Source organism: Hippopotamus amphibius, chromosome 4 (assembly GCF_030028045.1).
Source record: "Hippopotamus amphibius kiboko isolate mHipAmp2 chromosome 4, mHipAmp2.hap2, whole genome shotgun sequence".
Taxonomy (NCBI): domain Eukaryota; kingdom Metazoa; phylum Chordata; class Mammalia; order Artiodactyla; family Hippopotamidae; genus Hippopotamus; species Hippopotamus amphibius.
Genome location: NC_080189.1, coordinates 122,805,798 through 122,826,542, shown reverse-complemented (window position 1 = coordinate 122,826,542; position 20,745 = coordinate 122,805,798). Strand labels below are relative to the sequence as shown.

General features: G+C 37.4%; 1 protein-coding gene across 1 annotated transcript in view; it reads left to right on the top strand.

Annotated features, from left to right (window-relative positions):
• The first annotated feature begins 844 nt into the window (after positions 1-844).
• Positions 845-20,745, top strand: part of DNAJC1 (DnaJ heat shock protein family (Hsp40) member C1) — a 186,621-nt gene continuing 166,720 nt past the window's right edge. Inside the window, exon 1 of the mRNA XM_057731493.1 lies at positions 845-1,383. Coding sequence (XP_057587476.1) covers positions 1,177-1,383 — 207 coding nt within the window. The 5' untranslated portion in view covers positions 845-1,176. The remainder of the gene's footprint in view (positions 1,384-20,745) is intronic.

Here is a 20,745-nt window from a genome sequence, read left to right as displayed (position 1 = left end):
TGTCAAACATAATATATTTTTACTATGAAAGCCTTATCATTATCCTATCAAGCTTAATTCAGCCGGCTGGATCCAAGATGGGAAAAGCATGAGATCAAACTCTCAAAACTGGTAAAGCAAAAGCTAAGAAGAAAATAAGGTTCACACAACAGAAAGCAGTAGCGGTTGGGGCAGGGGGGAGAGTCGGAGGTGAGACACCGGTGGGAGAGTGGAGGTTTTTAGTCTAAATATCTTTAAAAATAGACCTCAATTGGGAAAGGAAGAGCAATTGGAAATGGACCAGAGTGGATACACTACACTTCCCCTAAGACTATGATTGAGTCATGCTTATTAATTTCTACCAGGTTGCCTATTTTATGGTATTATGCCTATAAATCTTAATTCATTATTACAGGTATACTTTTTGTGTTGGTTCAAATTTCATTTCCTCTTCACCTCTCTCAAAAGGATACCTTAGATTACTCACTAGATTTGCCCCTTTCAAGCCCTGGGTTCAATTCCTCCTATATCTTTGGGGATGGAATAATGAAATGTATGGAACAGAGGCCGTAATCAATAAATCGGTTCTCAAATATGCTTTTAGTTTTCAATATCTGGAGGAGGGTAAGAAGGTAGCTGTTTCAGCGATACTTGGGATGTTCCAGGTAGATGCGCGATGTCTGTAACTGTCCACGTCTCTTAATCTGTGTCAATACACACACGCCTCCGCGGAGCGCGCCAGCGACTGAGAGGCATTTCGCGGAGGCCCAGGTCTGGGGTGCCGGCTTCCCTATTTCCGGCCCCGCCCCCTCTCCCGCGGTTGCTAGGAGACGTGATGTCACCGGAAGCGAGGCCTGGGATAGGCTGAGGTGAGGGGAAGCCTCTCCCCCCCGTGCAACCTCAGCGCCCGGCGCTGGCTCGCCAGCTGTTTGTAGGCCTGGGTGAGAGGTGAGGGTCCGCGGAGGGTAGAGCAGCCTGCGGCCCCGTCCGCGCGCCCTCCCGCTTACCGCCGCAGCGTCCGCCGGCTCCCGCCGCCCCTGCCCTCCGTGCGGGACTGGCCGCGGGGCTGGCGACTCGGACGGCTGCCCGTGCTTCTGACTGACAAGCACTGTTGCCACAGCCCGCGCGCGCTGCCCGCCACGTCCGCGGTCTCGGTCGACGGCACTGCGCGGCGGTGACCTCTCCGCGCCCGGCGCGATGACGGCACCCTACTCCCGGCTAGCCCGGCTTCCTCTGCGCCGCCGGCCGCGGCTCGTACCGTTCCCGCCGCCGCCGCCGCTGTTGCTGCTGCTGCTGCTGGCGGCCGCGGGGCCGGCGCGCGGCTGGGAGAGCGGAGACCTGGAGTTGTTTGACTTGGTGGAGGAGGTGCAGCTCAACTTCTACCAGTTCCTCGGGGTGCAGCAGGTAAGCGCGGCCGCCCGCCCGCCCGAGGGCTGCGCGTCCCCGGCAGAAGCGTGCGGGTCCCGGCGGAAAGGAGGGGGTGGGGCGGGCTCTGACCCCCTTTCCTCTGAGGGAGCCGCGCGCGGGGCAAGACCTGGTCGTTCTGGGCTCGGCTGCCCTCCTCAGCCGGATCCACCAGGATCTCCTCGTGAGCAGCCTCAGAGGGAATGGCCCGCCTTCCCCAGTTCCTCACCGGCCGGCTCCCCTTCTCAAGTTCCGGTCTCAGTGACAGGCTGCAAATGCCAGCAGCCCTGGGGTGGCGAGCGCTTCTCTTCCCTCCCATTCTGGGGGAGATCCTTGCACCCAGCTGTGCTGGAGGAAGAAGGGCGAGTGCTGTGGGTAGATATTTTACAGTTTCCTTTCCTGCCCCGTGAATGTCGGAAAGAGCAGTCGTGTCTCCCTCCAGATTTTCACCTTCCTTATTACACGTATCCTTATTTTAGCAGCCTCCTTTCCTCTGCCTTTCCGGGAAGCTAGGAAAGCATTTTGGTTGGCGCCTGGGTTGCGGAAGTTTTTCTTGCGCTGTACTTTGGAATCTGTGTATAGCCTGTTGGATTAGGCGTTCGTATCACAGTTCAGAAATACGGAGGAACTTGAAGCCTCTACCGTGTTGGTCCTGGAAGTCATAGAAGCAGCGGTCAAGTGTTCGGCGCAGTAGAGGCACTTGGGGTGCTCCAGGAAGAGAAGCCGAGCCAGTAGCGCAGGAACGTTGTCTTTTTCTTTTCCTTTCGTTTCGTTTTCTTTCCTTTACTAGCTTGAGACTTTCACTTGTACTGTCCGTTTGTTGCTATTTACTTACACCCGGGGGGTGGTGAATGAGGGTAGATATCCCTTCCCTGACGCCATTTCACTGCTTTAAGGATCATCGGGGGAAAGACTTAGAATTTCACACGATCTGATTGAGCCCTTCATAAAATGCTTTGAATAGTTATGGGGGCAATAAAAAAAATGTTTACCAACAATTGTCATTCAAGGCACGCTTCCCGTGACCAGATGTGAAATGCACATTTCGCCTCTACAGGTTATGTAAATTTGTGTAAACTGTTGAGCTTAACGCTACATGGAAACTTACTTTTCAATTAAATAACTGAATATAAAACTGCTGTTGCCATGGCACCATGATGTTAACGAATTTCAATTTTGTAAGTTATAAAGTGGTTTAAGCATTTGACACTTCAAATTCTTATGTGCAGACAATTATGTGGTAATTGTCTTTATTCTGTGTCTTCACCTGGTGCCACTTCCTGCTTATAGAGACAAAGTATCTCTCATTTCAAAGTAAATGGTGTTTCAATACGTGTAAAAATCACTAGTGAAATATAACTCTGAAGACTTTTAAGAATGCCTTTAATATTGAAAATATGTTAGAATTTACCATAATTGATTAAATTCTGTAGCTAGAGAGAGTCTTATACATAACCTATCCAAAGATTTTGAAGATATTTTCCAGTTATTCAAGGAAAATTAAGCCCCTTTCAGAGAATACAGAAACTTAGTAGCAGTGGTTTAAATTTTAGATTGTATGAGAATTCACACGCAAGCTAGATTACACAATTTTCATTTATAAATTCATGCAATTAAATTTGAAGTTAATTAGGTAGTATGAACAACCAGAACGTTTAACTATATGGGCAAAGATGGGAAAATAAAGAAGCATAGGTAATTGAGAAGATTCCGTGTGAAGGTGGAATTTGAATAGAAAGATCCAGAAAATTGTTTTCATCTGTGTTTCTCTACCCAGTTGTGTTGAATTGGAAAGAACGCAGTTGAAACTATTCTACCTAAGCAGACAAACGGAGTGGAACAAGTTCTTTACATTACGTTGAATCTTAACTTTGTTGGGAGAGTTTCAGGAGACCAGAAGTTTGGTAGAGACAAATGCAGCCTGTCTTAGGTCCTTAATGTAAAATTTTCAGGCCAAACCCAACCAGTCTCTTCTTGACTAGCCAGACATGAGGAACCAGAGCAAAGTATGTAGTTTATTCAAAAGTGGTGGCCTGGCTCTTCACACTTAATCAGTTTTGTTGTTGTCTCTTCAACAGAGATTTAGTTCACACCTACTATGTATTAAGCACTGGGAATTGGCCAGTATGTAACACAAAACCCTTAGACTCATGAAACTCATATTTTAGTAGGGGAAAACAGATAGTAAACTGCCAAACAAGTAAATATAAATGTCAGATGGTCAGAGAAAGCCTGAGAGAGAAGAAAGGGAGTGAGCCATGTCGAGAAGTGCATTCAAGGAAGGCAAACAGTTCAGTGCAAAGGCCTTGGAGCTTGCTTAGTGTTTGAGGAATGACAAGGCAGCCAGTGTGGTTGGAGCATGGTGTATGGGGAGGACAGTAGTAAATAAGATCAGAGTCATGGGGGGGCCAGGGGAAGATCTTATAGGGCTTCGTAAGTCTTATGAGGACTTTGGCTCTTATAAGTAAGTTGGGGGTCGAGGGGGGGTTTGAACAGAAAACGTATATGATTGGACTTAAATTTCAAAACAATCACTTTATTAAGTTGGAGATCATCTATATGTGTGTTATTAATTATTGGATAAGTGTGGTGTAGAATGGACCTGGGTGGTGCAGAGTGATCAGATTCTGGATATAATTTGAACATAGAGCTGACAGCATTTTGCTGATTGAATGGTGTGTGGGGGAGGAGATGATAATTGGAAAGCTTTTTCTAAACCTCAGAAAGTAAATAAATACTTGTTTAATTGCACTTGCTACTTACTAAGATGGAGAATCCTGGAATAGAAGTAGGTATGGTTGGGGAAAAATCAGTAATTTGGTTTTGGTCATGCTAAATGTGAGGTGTCTAATAAACTTTCACGTTGAGTTGGGATATAGGCAATTGGTTATCTAAGCCTGGAGTTGTAAGGAGAAGGGTTTGGGCTGTTCATAATAAATTAGGGAGTCCCTGGCACTTCGTAGGTAATTTAAAGCCACAAAACCAGGTAGGTTCACCAGGGGAGTGAATGTAAAAAAGAGAAAAGAGGGGTCTGGGAGCTGGGCTATGGAAGGAACAACCAGGAAAGGAGATGAAGAAGGAACAGCCTATGAAGTAGGAGGCAAACCAAGAAAAGATGGTCTCTTTCAAGTCAGGTGAAGAATGTATTTTAAAGAGGAGAAAGCAGTCAGATGGGTCAGATGCTAATGCTAATTCAAGTAAGATGCATTCTGAGCATTGGCTGTTGAATTTAACAGTGTGGAGGTCATTGGCTACTTCAGCAAGAGCTGTTTCAATGAGTGGTGAGCTCAATAGATTGGTTAGATTGGGTTCAGGAGAGGAGGAAGGGGGCAGAATTGGAGACAATAGAAAAAACTCTTCTGAGATCTCCATATCCCAAACTAGACACCAGGGATGATTAGTGACTGAATGTGGCATCCATTTTATCCCTTTTTATACCAGGTCTAAAGTAGTTTGCTCAGTCACTCCCTAAACTCTATAATTGGAATAATGGAATAATTAGTGACTTTTAGAAGTTGAACCAGGCCACTTACTGACTTACGACCTTGTCAAGTTAGTTGCCCCATTTTTAGGACAAATGGTGTTTTCTTTCTTTACTTCATAGTAGACACTGAAATATTTATTAAATGAAAAATATAAACATGGTAACTAAAACTAAACAGTAATTCACTGAATGAGTAGTTGCTTGACCGTTTTTATTCAATAGATTATATTTCTATATGGCTTTTTATTGCTCTCATAGAGCAAAGGAATCCCTTTCCAGGTATTCCTAGGTTTCAAATTGGTTCTAAAAGCTTTCAAGGGATTCCAGAAGTTTTTAGTTGAGGTATGTATACAGGTGACATACCAGAGGCTCACTCTGTTATTAGAATGATTTTAATTGTTCACAGGGCATTCCAGTTTGGATATTGCATCTTTTCAGAGGATCAAGGTAGAAGATTAGAGGAATGTAGGGAAAAAGGTGTGTTATTGAAATATCTTTCATTAGTAACTTAAATTCTAGGTCCCCAAACAGTATTTGTATTTATTCTAACAGCTCCTGCTCCTTGGACACCTGTATTTCTTGTGGGGTCAATGGTAATTCTGTATTTTTTTTTCATTGTCTTTTGGGGCCTTGACTTTCTTTATACTTTGTACAGTGTTCTTTCCAACAATAAATACTTCATAGTCATTTAAAAATCTGTGAATTGAAATTGTAACAAGCTGAGTTATCTTAAATAAATTGCAGTGTTTACTTTCTGTTGAAATCAGAGTAATTTTCTTGGTGCCAGTCATTACAGATTCCTATTCAGAGAGCTAGAAAATGTGCCTCTTTCTCTTATAAATTTTTTAATAACTGCATCCTTACATTCAAATGAATGCTAAAACCTGGTTAAAAGAAGAAAACTATTGTTAAGCGACATGCTTACAAAATGTTGGATTTTAACTCTTTAATCAGAGTTAGTAAATCATTTAAGCTCTTTCAGTCTGTATTTCAGATGCACAGAATGTGTAAATGGACAGAGTGACAGCCTGTTTAAGGAAGGGACAGTTATGGCACACTCATCTTACATATATCCCAGGGGAGGGACTTCCTTAGAGAAACACTGCTGATCTCGTGACCCATCTCTTAGATCTTTCCGTGGATGAATGAGTTACCTTGTTGGAGGGTGATCACCTTTGGTCTGCTTTGCTTGATACGGGAGAGCTAACTAATTAAAAGCTAGAAGTAATGGGGCTCATTCTCTTCTCTGCCCCAGACCAGTAAGGCAGTTATTATCCTGACCATACTTCCTCTTGAGTGTATTGTCTCAAAGTTAGGCTGCAGATGGGAGGGCAAGAATTTCTAGCAAGCCTGTTTAGCTCCTACATGTAATCTCAATTCTCCAGTAGCTTTTCAGCAATAAAGGTGCTATTTGATCTCTATTTGCCTGGCTTCTGTGTTGAGGTTTTTTTGGATGGGAAAAAGTGCAGAGTCATTAATGGGGCCTTCTCAAACCCCGGCATAGTGCTTTTGAGAAATAAAGAGGAGGATCTCTTTCATAAATGACTGGTGAACCTGTACTGTGAGTATCAGTTCTCTCCAGTGATTCTTGTGGTAGATTCCACTGAGCTTGTGGTATTAGCTGAACATAGTTCCGTCTTTCTCTAGTGAGTCTATTCCCTTGTAAATCTATGTCATATAATAATCACTCCCCCATTTTCATTGTAGAATCCAAAATTATTTGTTAATTTGAAAAGAGAGAAGTATACAAAATCTGGAATGGTAGATAACCTTCCAGTCATTTATATTTCTGATGTAAAGCGTATCATATTTAGTTGTATACATATTTGCATCAGATTGGATTATTGTAAAATTGGTTTACTTTTCTCACGTACACACTATTTAGTGGAGGTTGCCTGGACATATTTTGTGGGAAAAAGCAAATCTATTGGGAAACTTTTGCCACATAATCTAGAGCTGATGGGACAGAAATCCTCTTCTAGTTGTAAGTTTCTTGTTTCTTTTTATACTATTCTTTTTTTTTTTAACACTAATTATGAGAACAATCCTAGAATAGTTTCTTTTATTATTCATAGATACACCCTAAGCTGAACTGGGAAATTGGAATTGTCCTTTGTTATTACAATTATTCTTAGAGATATATTCTAAAATCTTTTTAGTAAAAGTCACCATTTTACTCAGTGATTGGTGTAATGTGGTGAATTTCAACATCATATGTTTTATTCAGTGTTGGGAATGATACACAGGGTAGGATGGAGGTGAGGGTAGACATTTGGCTTGATGGTTGCTGAGAGGAGAACTTCTGTGGCAGTTGTAAGTTATACCAGTTGATGAAATGCCTCGTATCTATATTAAGCCTGTTCTTAGCTTTATTTTCTACCAATGAGCTACTTATTCCACAGACTGCTACTATAAGGTCTTGGGAATCTTTTTCTAAGTCAGATATTGTTGGGTCTGTATGGACAGTAATGACATCAATTAATTCCACCCAGAATTAAAAACAGCTCCAAAGCCTTTCTTGTATAGAGGTGTGCAGAGATGGAAGGAAAGGAGTTGCAGTAAAAAAGAGAGTCTACTGATTGGGTGAAGCAGGACCCTAGACCAATTTATAATGAGGTTATAGTAATATGTATTTTCAAAAACCTTTCTTGATTTTCACCAAAACACCTACTTGTGAAAGATGAGTCCGATACTAATGAATGTAAAAATATGATTATATTTTAAGTAACATCATGGTATTCCATTTTAAGAGCCAGATATATTTTTTTAACTTATATTTACTGAAATTTTTGTCTAAGATTGTCGTTAGGACTCAATTAGAAGTTTAATCTGGAATTTGTGTCTCATTCCCATCCTCCTTAATACTACATTAAATAAGGTTAGGACTCATTCACTTAGTGTTTCTGATTACCATCATCCAGCAACTGGAATCTCGTGTAATCAGGCATGTTGCAAAAGCAGGGCATGCCGCAGTCTATATTTCTGCTTAGAGAGAATATGTGCATAGAACAACATGCTCCATTATTAGGCAGAATACCCAATTTAGTGCCAGTGAAGCAGTGGATGTAAAGCTCTGTGCAGCTACATGGTCAGCTAATAGAATCTGAATTAAGCATTAAAGGTAAGAGTTTAAGGTCAAGAATTAAATGAAGGACACGTCATGGTATAAGCAGTGGTATTAAAATGGAAAAGAAGCACTATTAAAATACCACTGAGTGCAAACACTAGAATGCTATAAGGGAGTAATTTTCTTAAATTCTGGACTACATACAACTCCTGGTTATAGAAAGCAAAAGAATTTTAAAGAGCTACATGAGACCCCACTGTGACATGTGTAGTGAGCAGTAGTCAAAATGTTGTTGTCATTTATTGGGAAGGTATGAACAGACCATGGAGAAATCCTAGGGGTCCACATATGTGCCTGCTGAGGAAGGTAGAGACTTCATATTTCTAGCCAATACTTAAGGACTTTATACCGTTAAAATGGATCAGGTTAAGGAAGCTATCTCATGACCAATTACCAAGAAGCCTCTGACTTTCTGTAATTAAAAAAAAAATGCAAGTCTCGTTAGCAGTTATTTTCCATGGTTTTAGTTAACATTAAAAATTACTATTTAGGTTCTTTTCTGACTTTAAGTAGTGATTAAATTTGATTTAAGGAAGCTAATACATGTATGTATAATGTAGGGTGACTGGAAATTGTTGTTGCTTGTACTTAAGTAAAATCATATAAAGTTCAGATGATTGCCGTGCTATGCAGTTCTATAGTAGTTACACAGAATTAGTGTGACTTTCTGTATCATGTATTTGGAAGTATAAAAGGTTTAACTTAGAGTAAATTAGATCTTGAAATTAGTTTTTGTGGAAAGCTTTGCAGGTTTTCAACTATGCTGCCACCTCTCAAAACATTGTTGAAACTTATTTTGAATTGCCTTCAAAGCCTGCAGCATATTTGGCAGATTTACTCATTAATAGTAAATCTTTAAGATGGGTTTGATTTTTGCCTATAGCTTATAGTCATTTGGAGCTAAATTTGATGACTGAATTAAGTTAGCAAGCTTGGGTAAGTATGCTTTGGATTGATAAAGAGATCAGAAAATCAGTTTCAAGTAAGGCTCATAAACTGGTTTGAGGACCGTTGTCAAAGAAGAATTCCAGGAAAGTTTGGAGGGGTATCAACATGAAGTAAATCCATAGCCTTACAAAGTTAACAGAATGTATTCTAGTAAATGGTATTTGGAGCACTTATTACTTTGCTGGTAGCAAATTTTTTTAAAGAATTTTTACTTATTGGAGAAAAATATGTAAATAAAAATCATCTTAATTTTAGAGAGGTGGGAAAATATTGAGCTAGAAGAAAATATTCTAATTATCTGCTTGCTTTTAATATTAAAAACAAGGATCATAAAATATTCACTATATAATATTTCTCTAATAATGCTAGTTAAAGCAGAATGGTGGAGAAACCAGTAAAATGTTAGGGATGGAGACATAGCTGAGGATACCACTGAAGGAGAAAGTAGGAAATACAGAGAGGGAAATGTACATGGAAAAAAATTACATCAATACAAATACTGATATGGAGTAATATCTCCATCTTGTGGTCTTCTTTGTATATTGTTGTTAAAAATGTTGAGGGGTTGTATTTTCACAACTGTAGGCATAAGTAAGAGTAAAATATAAGTCAGATGAAAATAATATATGGGTGAGATATTTTTTTTTGCAGTGTTCTGCAAGGCCCTTTGAGCCCGAGCATCCCAGTTGGTGTGCAGTAACCCAGTGTTCTGGGACAGTGATACCCTCCTTAGAGTGGTCTTAAGTTAACTGCGGTGTGTTTTACAAGTGTAATTTTCTGTGACGTGCCATGGTATGGAAAAAGTTGGAAGAGCACTGTGAAGGCATGCAGTTATAATGTTTTTCTTCCAGGGAAAGATTTATAAGCCTGTGTATATATGTGTATGCACATAAACAACATTGGCCTATGTATTAACGCGTATCAAAATCTTTGCGGGAGATTGGGATTGCCATATATACATGTACACTTTAAATATATGCAGTTTATTGTATGTCAATTATATCTCAATAAAAGTCCTTAAAAAAAGACCTCACCCCCCCAAAAAAAAACTTTGCTATACTAAAGATCTTCATTTAGCTCTCATAGAACCAGGAGCATTATTTAACATATTGATGAGAGAATTTGGATGTAAAAGGAATCAAGAAGTCTTTGATGAATTAGTATCCTTCAGTTACTCGATTACTTTCTCTGGATGGTGGAATGACCATTAAACATACCTATAGTTTGTAGTAACTCAGAGGAATACTTTAATAATTTGTAACAGTCTTCTGTGTGAAGAGAGTGTCTTTGGAATGTACAAGTGAACAAATTCTGAGTAGCCTAAAGTAATACTTTGTGACACTAGGAGATAAGGTAGTATTTTACTTACAAATCCTGAGTGACATATATTTCAGATTTTTGGCAGATGACTTTCTTTTTAAAGCCATTGATCCCTTAGAGCAGCACTGTGCAATAGATACATGATACATTTTAAAAAGTAAAAAAGAAACAGGTAAAATTAATTTTAAAATATATTTTATTTAATCTCATGTATCAAAATATTATTTCAACATGTAATCGCATTTTTTAAAATTACTGAGACATTTCACATTTTAGCTTCTTTACTAAGTTGTCAAAATCTGGTATATATTTTAAATTTATACTTCTTGGCACACTTCAACTTGGATACTCAATTTTGATTGAAAATACTTAATCTGTATTGATTTCATAGAATGTGCAGCCAACAAGTAGATTCATGTAATCAAATTCTTCAAAACTAACAAGTAGATTCATGTTTTCAGGTTCTTCCCAGACTTAAAAAGCTTTCCAGTAACTGAATCAAGTATCACTTTAAAAATTTAAATATAAATGACTCAAATTAAATAAAAAATTTGATTTCTGAGTTGCACTAACACGTTGCAGATGCTCAAATATGGCTAATGGCTACCACACTGGATAGTACAAGCTTAGAGAATGAACATTTCTGTGTTGTATAGATATATCTAAATATCTTTGGATAAAATCACTGATTGCTGTTTCCATTTTGTCAGGGACATCGTTTGTAGGTTTTGTTTTTGTGTTTTAACTCAGTATGGTTTTTATTGTTTTGCTTTTTTTTTTTTTTTTTTAGATTGTTCCAATTATGCTAGATATCATCTTCCTAGTTAGTTTTCTGTTTTGTCCATTCTTTTCTTGAGCCTGTGAAGACTGTTAGTATAGTCCATGCTGCTCTTCTGGGAAAATGGGTTCTGAACGTCCATGCATAGAGGCCTGCTGAGGGTGTTTGCAGTAATTAGCTTAATCCACATTGGTCATTTACTTTTGCTGACTTGCCTGTTATATTTTATAATTTTTGAAGTGTTATTAAGTTAATAGATCTTTAATGATGCTTTGACGAAGAAATCACCAGTGTTCCTACTTCGTAATTTTAACTTTGAGGTTGCCTGTTCTCCCTAGTTATTCTGAAACTCACCCGTCAATTATATTATTAGCTATGGAATACTGTATTCTCTGCTGTCATCTATTTTGATTATTATAATATCTTTAAGTAATTTTTAAAAGGGATTTCCAGATGCAGTTCTATTTGTGTGCCAGTCTTTTGGCTCTTCATAATTTCAGTTAGGGATTCCAAAGTCATCCTTCTCCACAACCACCTTTGCCACCTCCACACAGCTCCTAAAAGTACTGCTTTATTTTGGACTGATTAATTAATTGCTTATCCTTTTGCTTTTGACTTCTGTAATTTCATAAGCAAATAAGGAAAAGAAGTAGATCTTGATATTGATGGTTCTTATACCTAGCTATTATTGTTTTAAATAGTCCTGGTATAGGAAAGAAATTGCACTGGGGTCAGAGATGTTAAAAACTCTATGCTGAGGGAAAAAACAAAAATGAAAATTAAAGAACCAATGTAGAATCCCGAAGTTAGAAGAGACCTCACCAATGTCTAACGTATTTCCTCAAGTAGGAGTCTCTTCTGTAGCTCTCCCAGAGGATGGTCATCCAATCTGTTTTATTTATGTCTAACAAGGAGGGGATTATGAAACAGTATGTTAAGTTTTTGATAAAAGTACTCAGTGGGAATTTTTTTCTTATGTAAAGCCAAAAATCGTAATTCTTATACCTACTTTCAACTTGATTTACAGTCTTCTTTCAGAGTGTCCCTGAATATGTATTCCCTCTAAATTATTTTTCTGAAATGCCTTAAAATAAAATGCGCAAGAGAGATAATTACTTGTTGATTCTCTCCACAACAGTAGAGTTATTTAAAAACAAACCACAGTTCTCTGTATAGCAGTTATACCTCAATAAAGTTGTTTAAAAAAGAAATACAGGCAAGCTAAGAAGCCTACTTAGTTTCATGGTCTTTAGATATGTGCTAAGTCCACCCTAGAGAAGACCCAAGCCCCTGTAGTTATAGTTGTTTTAGAACTACAGCAAGCATGATTTGAAGTTACTATAAATAATTCCCTTGGCTCATCAAAGCCAGCAACAGGAAATTTCTGAATGTTGAAAACATAAGATGATTTGGGGTATGTCAGCTTTGATGATATGGACCACAGGGTTAATTTAATTAAAATTGTACCCAGAAGTTGTTATAGACTCTTAAAGCAAGACCCACGTGTACAGTTGTGTAGGTTGTGTGTCTGCTTCAAACCTATTGTGATACAAAGATGTTTTAGATTGAGATTTTTATGAAGAATTGCTCAGGTAATTAGACTGTGAAGGAAATAATTTCTTTCATAATTAAAATGTTATATTTCTTTAGGTAGAATTTTAGTTTCCAGGTCCATCTTGTGTGGGTGTTTCTCTCTCCTTTTTTATTCACCTGTCCTCCCTAGGGGCTTTATAGTGGCTTTTATTCCTTTCGCTGAGACACCTAGACAAGCAGTAGGTCTGATATAGGCAGCTTAGGGCTCCCTCCTGAGGTTATATTGAGGCCATTGCAGATCCAGATACCAAGCCTGCAGATTATTGGCTTGGTTTCAGCTGTTGGGCTGAAACTGTGGCCTCTTAACATCCCAGATACATAATATTTTATAAGATGTAGCCTCAGGCAGTGGCCTTCTCACTTTTTACACCTTTTTTCACAGGTGGTAGAGTCCCACTGCAACCCTTGGTTTCCAGCATTGCGTCTGGCTCTGATCCCAGGCCTTTTGTAGAGTAGTTTCAGTCCTCATTACTCTGTGGGAGTCAGACTTCTTATTTCTTCTTTCTACTTATAGGTATGGAGTCCAGGCTTTTAGCTTAAGCTCTGTTTGTGGCTACACATTTCCGTTAATTTTTGTCTACAGAGATACTTAACTAGTTTTGACCATGGCTATACGTTTATGATTTTCTCTCTTTAAATTTTATCATTGGTACATACTTGAAGTAGAGTTTAAGAGGAGGTCCCTCAAAGTACTTGCAGTGCTACTTTGACTCCAGAGTATTTTTCAAAGCTGCATTTTTAAAATTATTATTTTTAATGCCATTTTCCTATTATCTGAGAACCTTTCACCACTTATCATCCAGAAATATAGTCAGACCTATTATTCACAGCAATGTAAGAGGCTGATACCAGGCATTAAAAGGAACAGTAAACCATTCAGTCCCTGTCCTTATCTGTCCACTGTTCCTAGACGTGATCCAAGTCTGGGTGCTAAAACAGGCAAGTAACATTTCTAAAATAATCAGATCCCACAGGTTTTGAATATGGTAATAAGTAGATCCATTAACTCAGAGTAATGTATATGGCCCTGTTCTTGGAGATGTCCAGAGGAGAGTCCTGAACTCTGTCTTGACTCTAGTTAGAAAACTATGCCAGGTGGGGAAATAGTTATTGAAACTCAGGTATATGTCAGAAAAACCATTGCTGGAGGAAATGAATGGTCCTGAAGTTAAGATATATGCTGGTAATTTCATGTTGATGCTTTGTAAATATATACCAGTCACAAGCCTCTTAAAAAGACTTTCTTTACATAGCAACATGGAAAAATGCTTATAAGTGAAAAAAGCTAAACAGCAAGTTATATTGACATTTGATTATAATTTTGTAGGAATCATATATATGCACAAGGGTGAGAGTAACATGGGCTAATGAGAAGTTTGAATTGTGGGATTGGTGGAATCGTTTTATTTAGGGGTGATATTTCATTTAGAGTCCTGATAACATTACTAATGTATACCCATGTGAATTCTATTACTTTGGAAAAAAGAATGTTGTATAATTAAATGACAATTGGATAAACTAAGCAACATATCTTCATATTCATGAGATAAATTATATGGATATTTTAAAGTTGCTTTTAACCTATAATCTATTTAAAATTATCAGTGGGAAATAAGTAAACCAAATAATTTTAGGTTAAAAATCCCATGTATTTATTTTATTTAAAAATATTATCAAATAATTTCTAATAATTATTTCAGTAAATCAGAAACTTTCATCATAAGTCTAATCTTCCAGAAAAGACTATAAAACTGTATTGTTGAGCTTATATAAAGATTACTATATGTGATAATGATAGCACAAAGAAAGTGGTAAGAAATGGAGCTATAATGGAGCAATATTTTAATATTTTTCCAGAATAAAGCTAGTATTAATCTTAAATAGATCTTGATAAGATACATATTGTAATCTTTAGTGCAACCACCAAGAATATAACTAAAATATTTATATAGTAAAAATTCTAACAAAGGAAGCAACATAGAACATTATGATATATATATGTGACTAAAAAGAAGGCAGTAAAGGAGGAGGAGGGGAAAAGGATGAGATATATAGAAAACCTAGCACAATGGCACATGTAAATGTGATCATGTCAATAACTAAATTAAATATGACTGGATTAAACATTGCAGTAAAAAGGCAGAGAATGTCAGGCTGGATTAAAAAAAAAAGAAAAAAGAGCCAACAGTATGCTTTCTACAAGAGACATACTTTAGATTCAAAGACACAAATACATTGAATGTAAAAGGATGGAAAAGCTCCCAATTTTTGAAACTTGAAACATTTCTAAATAACCCATGAGTCAGGAGAAAATTACAAGGGAAATTAGGAAATGTTTTGAACTGAATGAAAATGAAAACAGAACATATCACCATTTATGTGATGCAGTTAAAGCAATACTTAGATGGAATTTATAGCTTCCATTACCTATAGTAGCAGAGAAAACAGATTTTAAATCAATAACCTTATGCTTTTGCCTTACAGCAGTAGGAGGTGGAAAAGTACAAACTAAACTCAAAGCAAGAAAAAGGAAAGAATAGTAAAGATTAGAGCAGAAACCCAACAAAATATAAAACATATAATAGAAAAATCAGTGAAGCCAAAAGTTTGCCCTTTGAAAAGATCAACAAAATTGATAAACCGTTAGCTAGGCTGATCAAGAAGAAAAAGAAGATATAAACAGCAGCCTCAAGAATGAAGGAGGATGTATCACTGCCAACTCTACAGAAATTAGAAAGGTTATGAGAGAGCCCTATGAAGAACTTTGCCAACGAATTAGACAGCTTAGATGAAATGAACAAAGCTCATTTACCGAAACTACTCTCAATAAAAAATCTGAATAGGCCTATAACAAGTAAATAAATTGAATTAGTATTTTAAAATCTTCCCACAAAGAAAAGCCTATACTAACACAGCACTGTAAATCAACTATACGCCAATACTATACGCAGGGGCCCTGGCTCTGCCCCCAGACCTGGCCGGTGACATGACTCCTGTGGGCGGATGGACTGTCAGTGGCGTTTTTCCCAGAGTAACCTCTCCACTTTAACCTCTTCTCCAGTACCCAACCAAAAGACCACCCCTTCTCTCAACATTACTTAATCTGAAAGAGGTTTCAGTACAAGCCACCCTTTAAACTCTATGGGTTAAAATTCCATCCAGGAAAAAGCCTTTCTTTTCCTTCTCGCCCTTCATGATTGATCTGAGGGCTTGAATGTTGCTGGGAACTTACCCCTTTCTATTGTTACTTCGTAGTAGAAAGAAAATTAATGAAACTGTGAGAACTGATCAGAGGGTATTTGATTGACCATTTAGTTTTTCACAGGCTGAGGCAACATAGATCAATGCATGTCACCCTCAGGAACGTATCCACGGTGTCCTTCCCCGCTTGTGGGCAGTGTATCCTGACGACAGGTATGCGCACTTATCAGTGAAGGGTCTGCAACATAAAGCCTTAAAGTGAAACACACAGGAGTAAACTGTCAAACCTTGAACGTTGTTATTTATATTTTTAAAAATGAAAAAGATCATTGTTTGTGTGCTAACCACTTACTTGATTCTGTTCTTTGGTGGACGTAGACAGTTACGTTTGAGCTTTGTATTTTGTGAGAAACTTAATGAAACGAAGAATTCCAAAGACAAAAAAAAAAAATTAAATTAAAAAAAAATAAAGCCCATACCCAGATGGCTTCATTGGTGAACTCTATCAAATATTTAAAGAAGAAATAATCACAATTTTTCACAAACTTACAGAAAATAAAAGAGGGGAGGGACTATTTCCCAACTCATTCTGTGAGGTGATTTTTACCCTGATAAACAAAGCCAGACAAAGATGTCGCAAGAAAAGAAAACTACAGACCAATAACCCTCATGAATAGAGATGTAAAATTTCCAGCAAAAATGTTAACCAGCTGTATTCAGCACATATAAAATGGATTAAATTTGATGATCAAGTGGGATTTATCCCAGGATGCATGGTTGTTTTAACATCTGAATATCAGTTAACATAATACACTCTATTAATAGTCAAAGACAAAAAGTGTATGATTATCTCAGATGCAGAAAAAATTGAAAGAATCTAATACCCATTCATAATATAAACTCTCAACAAACTAGGAATAGAAGGTAATTTCATCAACCTAATAAAGAGAATCTAAAAAACTATCTGTGTAGACATTTCACCCAAGAAGATATGCAAATGGCTAATAAGTGCATGAAAAGGTGCTCAACAGTATTTGTCATTAAAGAAATGCAAATTAAAGCCATAAGGAGATGAAACATTACACCTACTAGGATGCCTATAATCAAAATAGTGGACAGGAAAAATCATTGGTGAGGATGTGGGAAAGCTGGTGGTAATGTAGAATGGTACAGCCACTTTGGAAAACAGTGTGACAGCCTTCAGCCTTTTTTTTTTTCCTTTTAAAGTTTAAGTAAACTTAAGATATGATCCAGTAATTCCTCCTAGATATCTATAGTGTCTTAAGGCCAAAGTGAAATTATATGTCCATACAGATTTGTACATCAATGTTCATAGAGCATTATTCATAATAGCCAAAAATTGGAAACAGTCCAAATGCCCAGCAACCTATAAATGGATAAATGAAATGTGATGTGTCCATGTAATGGAATACTATTTAATATTTAGTATAAAAAGGGAGAAATTCTGATATAGACTACAACATGGATGAACCTCAAGAACGTTTTGTTAGGTAAAAGAAGCCTGACTCAAAAAGACTCCATGTTATATGATATCATTTACATGAAATGTCCAGAAAAAAGTATATAGTGACAGAAAGTATGAGTAGTAGTTGTCATAGTCTGGGAATGAGGGTTGACTGAAAATGGCATGAGGGATCTTTTTAGGGTGATAGAAATGTTCTAAGACAGGATTTTAGTGATGATTGTGTATCTATAAATTAAAATCACTGAATTGTGTACTTACAACGTGTGAATTTCATGATATGTAAATTATACCTCAACAAAACTGTTAGAAAAAAAGATGTTATTTTATGGGAAATTTGGTGGTTCTCTACATTGAGAGATTACTTACAGATTACTCTGTAAGAAACGTAAATTGTGACTTCGACTATATCTGAGCATTTAAAAGTTCTCATGATTTGTCCTCTTCCATACAAATGCACACACACGTATACATACCTATGTTAGCTGAATATACAGGCTTGTTTCTGCTGTTGCTTTTCTTTCTTTTTTTTTTTTTTTTTGCGATTTTTGTTTTTTAATTTATTTTTGGCTGCATTCAGTCTTTGTTGCTGCGCGCAGGCTTTCTCTAGTTGTGGTGAGCAGAGTCTACTCTCCGTTGCGGTGCCCAGCCTTCTCAGTGCGGTGGCTTCTCTTGTTGCAGAGCACGGGCTCTAGGCGCACAGGCTTCAGTAGTTGCAGCACGCAGGCTTCACTAGTTGTGGCACATGGGCTTCATTGCTCTGCAGCATGTGGGATCTTCCCCGATCGGGGCTCAAACCTGTGTCCCCTGGATTGGCAGATGGGTTCTTAACCACTGCGTCACCAGGGAAGTCCCTGCTGTTGCATCTTTGCTGTCAGAATTTGATCTCACTGTGTTCTGGCTTTGACATTCATTAAAGTATAATTTTTTTGAGTGTAAAATATATCCTAAAAGCTTTTTAATGCATATCTTTTTATTAGATTTTATACTTTTTAGAAATGACTCCAAATAGTAAGGACGAAAGCTGAAATTTTAGTTATATGAAAAATGCTCTTAAGTGTCTGAGGCAGACTACTAACCATCTATCCATTTTTCTCCTCTTTAGTAGCAGAACCCCTGTATTATTAGATTTTGGAATTAAAAAATCAACATGTCCCTGTCTTCTTTATAGATAATGGTAGCCAGTGAACAGAAGACATAGGGTTGGGTTTCTAGTGAAGGAAGCCCTTAAAGGGCAATACATCGTCTTGTCCTTGTTTTTGTCCCTCGTTTCTGCTCACTGGAATGTAGATGAGATGTTGGTAGCTGCTGCAGCAGACATCTTGCAAGCAGAGGTGACCTTGAGAAACCAGGAGAGAGAGATACTAGAGGCCTGGGTCCTTGTGACTGTGGAGCCTCTGTAACTGTCCTGGATGCTCACTTTTGAGCTTCTTTTATATGAGATAGACCTCTATCATTTAAAAAGCCATTTGGTATATTGCATTTCTATCATAAGCAACCTATTTCTAATACACGGTTCTTACCTGTGTAAGGGGTTGTCCTTTAAATATTTTTTATTAAAATTTTTAATGTAAAAGCAAAGAAAAAGGAAATTTAAAAAATCCAAAGAAAACCAGTTTTGACATTTTTGCGTTATCATTTCAGGGTTTTTTCTCTCAAATATATATATTTTTTACCTCAGTAACTTTGTTCATACTGTTAAGTACTCTGAGTACTTTTTGTGAATACAGGATGCTAACTGCTTTTTTAAAATTGTGATAAAATATGCATAACATAAGATTTACCATTTTGAGCATTTTTAGGTATACAGTTCTTTGGTGTTAAGTACATTCACAGTGTTGTGCAGTCATCACCACTATCCATTCCTAGAATTTTTTCATGTTCTTAAAAAGAAACTCTGTATCCATTAAAAAAAAATTGCTCACCATTCCCTCCTCCCCCCCAGGCCTGATAACCTCTAATCTATATTCTATCTCTAAGAACTTGCCTATTCCAAGTACCTCTTATAAATGGAATCATACAATATTTATCCTTTTGTGTCTGGCTTATTTCACTTAGTCTTCAGGGTTAATCCATGCTGTAGAATGTCTCCAAGTTACATTCCTTTTTTTGACTGAATAATATTCCATTATATGTATATGCCACATTTTGTGGAATATGTACATTCATCTGTTGATAAACTTGGGTTGTTTCTGCCTTTGGCTGTTGTAAATAGAGTTGACCCTTGAGCAACATGGGTAATTACACAGGTCCACTAATGCACAGGTTTTTTTCAGTAGTAAATACTACAGTATTACATGATTAACGATTGGTTGAATTTGCAGATGTGGGGACTGAGTATAAGTCATATATAGATTTTTCAACTGCACAGAGGGTCCATGTGCCTAAACTTGCCTCCATCCCCACCAAACATCGTTCAAGGGTCAACTGTAATGTTGCTTTAGACACCAGTGAACAAGTATTTGTTTGAGCGCCTGCTTTCAGTTCTTTTGGAATATACCTAGAAGTAGAATTGCTGGATCATATGGTATTCTATATTTAACTTCTTGAGGAATTGCCAAACTCTTTTCCACAGTGGCTGCATCATTTTACATTCCCACAAGCAATGAACAAGGGTTCTAATTTTCTCCACAGTTTCACCAGCACTTATTTTTATTTTTCACTTTTTTGGTAATAGTCTTCGTAGTGGATAAGAATTGGTATCCTATTGTGGTTTTGATTTGCATGATTGGTAATGTCAAACATCTTTTCATGTGCTTTTTGACCATCTGTATATACTCTCTGGAGAAATGTCTATTCAAATCATTTGCCCATTTTGGGGGGATTTTGTTGTTGTTGTTGAGTTATGGGAGTTTTTGATATATCTTGGATATTAATCCCTTGTGAGATATATGATTTGCAAACATGGATTGTCTTTTTACTCTCTTGATAGTGTCCTTTGATATACAAAATTTTTTAATTTTAATGAAGTCCAAATTTATCTCTTTTTTGTTCCTTGTGTTTTTGGTGTCTTGTGCAAGAAGTAATTGCCAGATTCCATGTCATGAGGTTTTTCCCCTATGCCTTCTTCAAAAAGTTTTATAATTTTAGCTCTTACCTTTAAGCCTTTGATCCTATCTTGAGTTAATTTTTGTGTATGGTGTGATATAAGGGTCCAGTTTCATTTTTTGCATTCAATTTTTCTGGCACCATTTGATGAAAAGGCTAACTGCTTAAGTATATGTTATTTTATTTAACCTTTGACAGAGATCTATTAAGTTAGGTATTTTATCAATGAGGAAATGGAATTTCAAAGACTTGCTTGAAACTAATATGGTGGAGTTAGGATTTACACTCTTGTCTGTTAGGTTCAAAGATCATAACCATTATTTTGTATTATTTCTTACTATTCAAATACTACCTATTCTTAAAGATCTAGCCTAAATTTA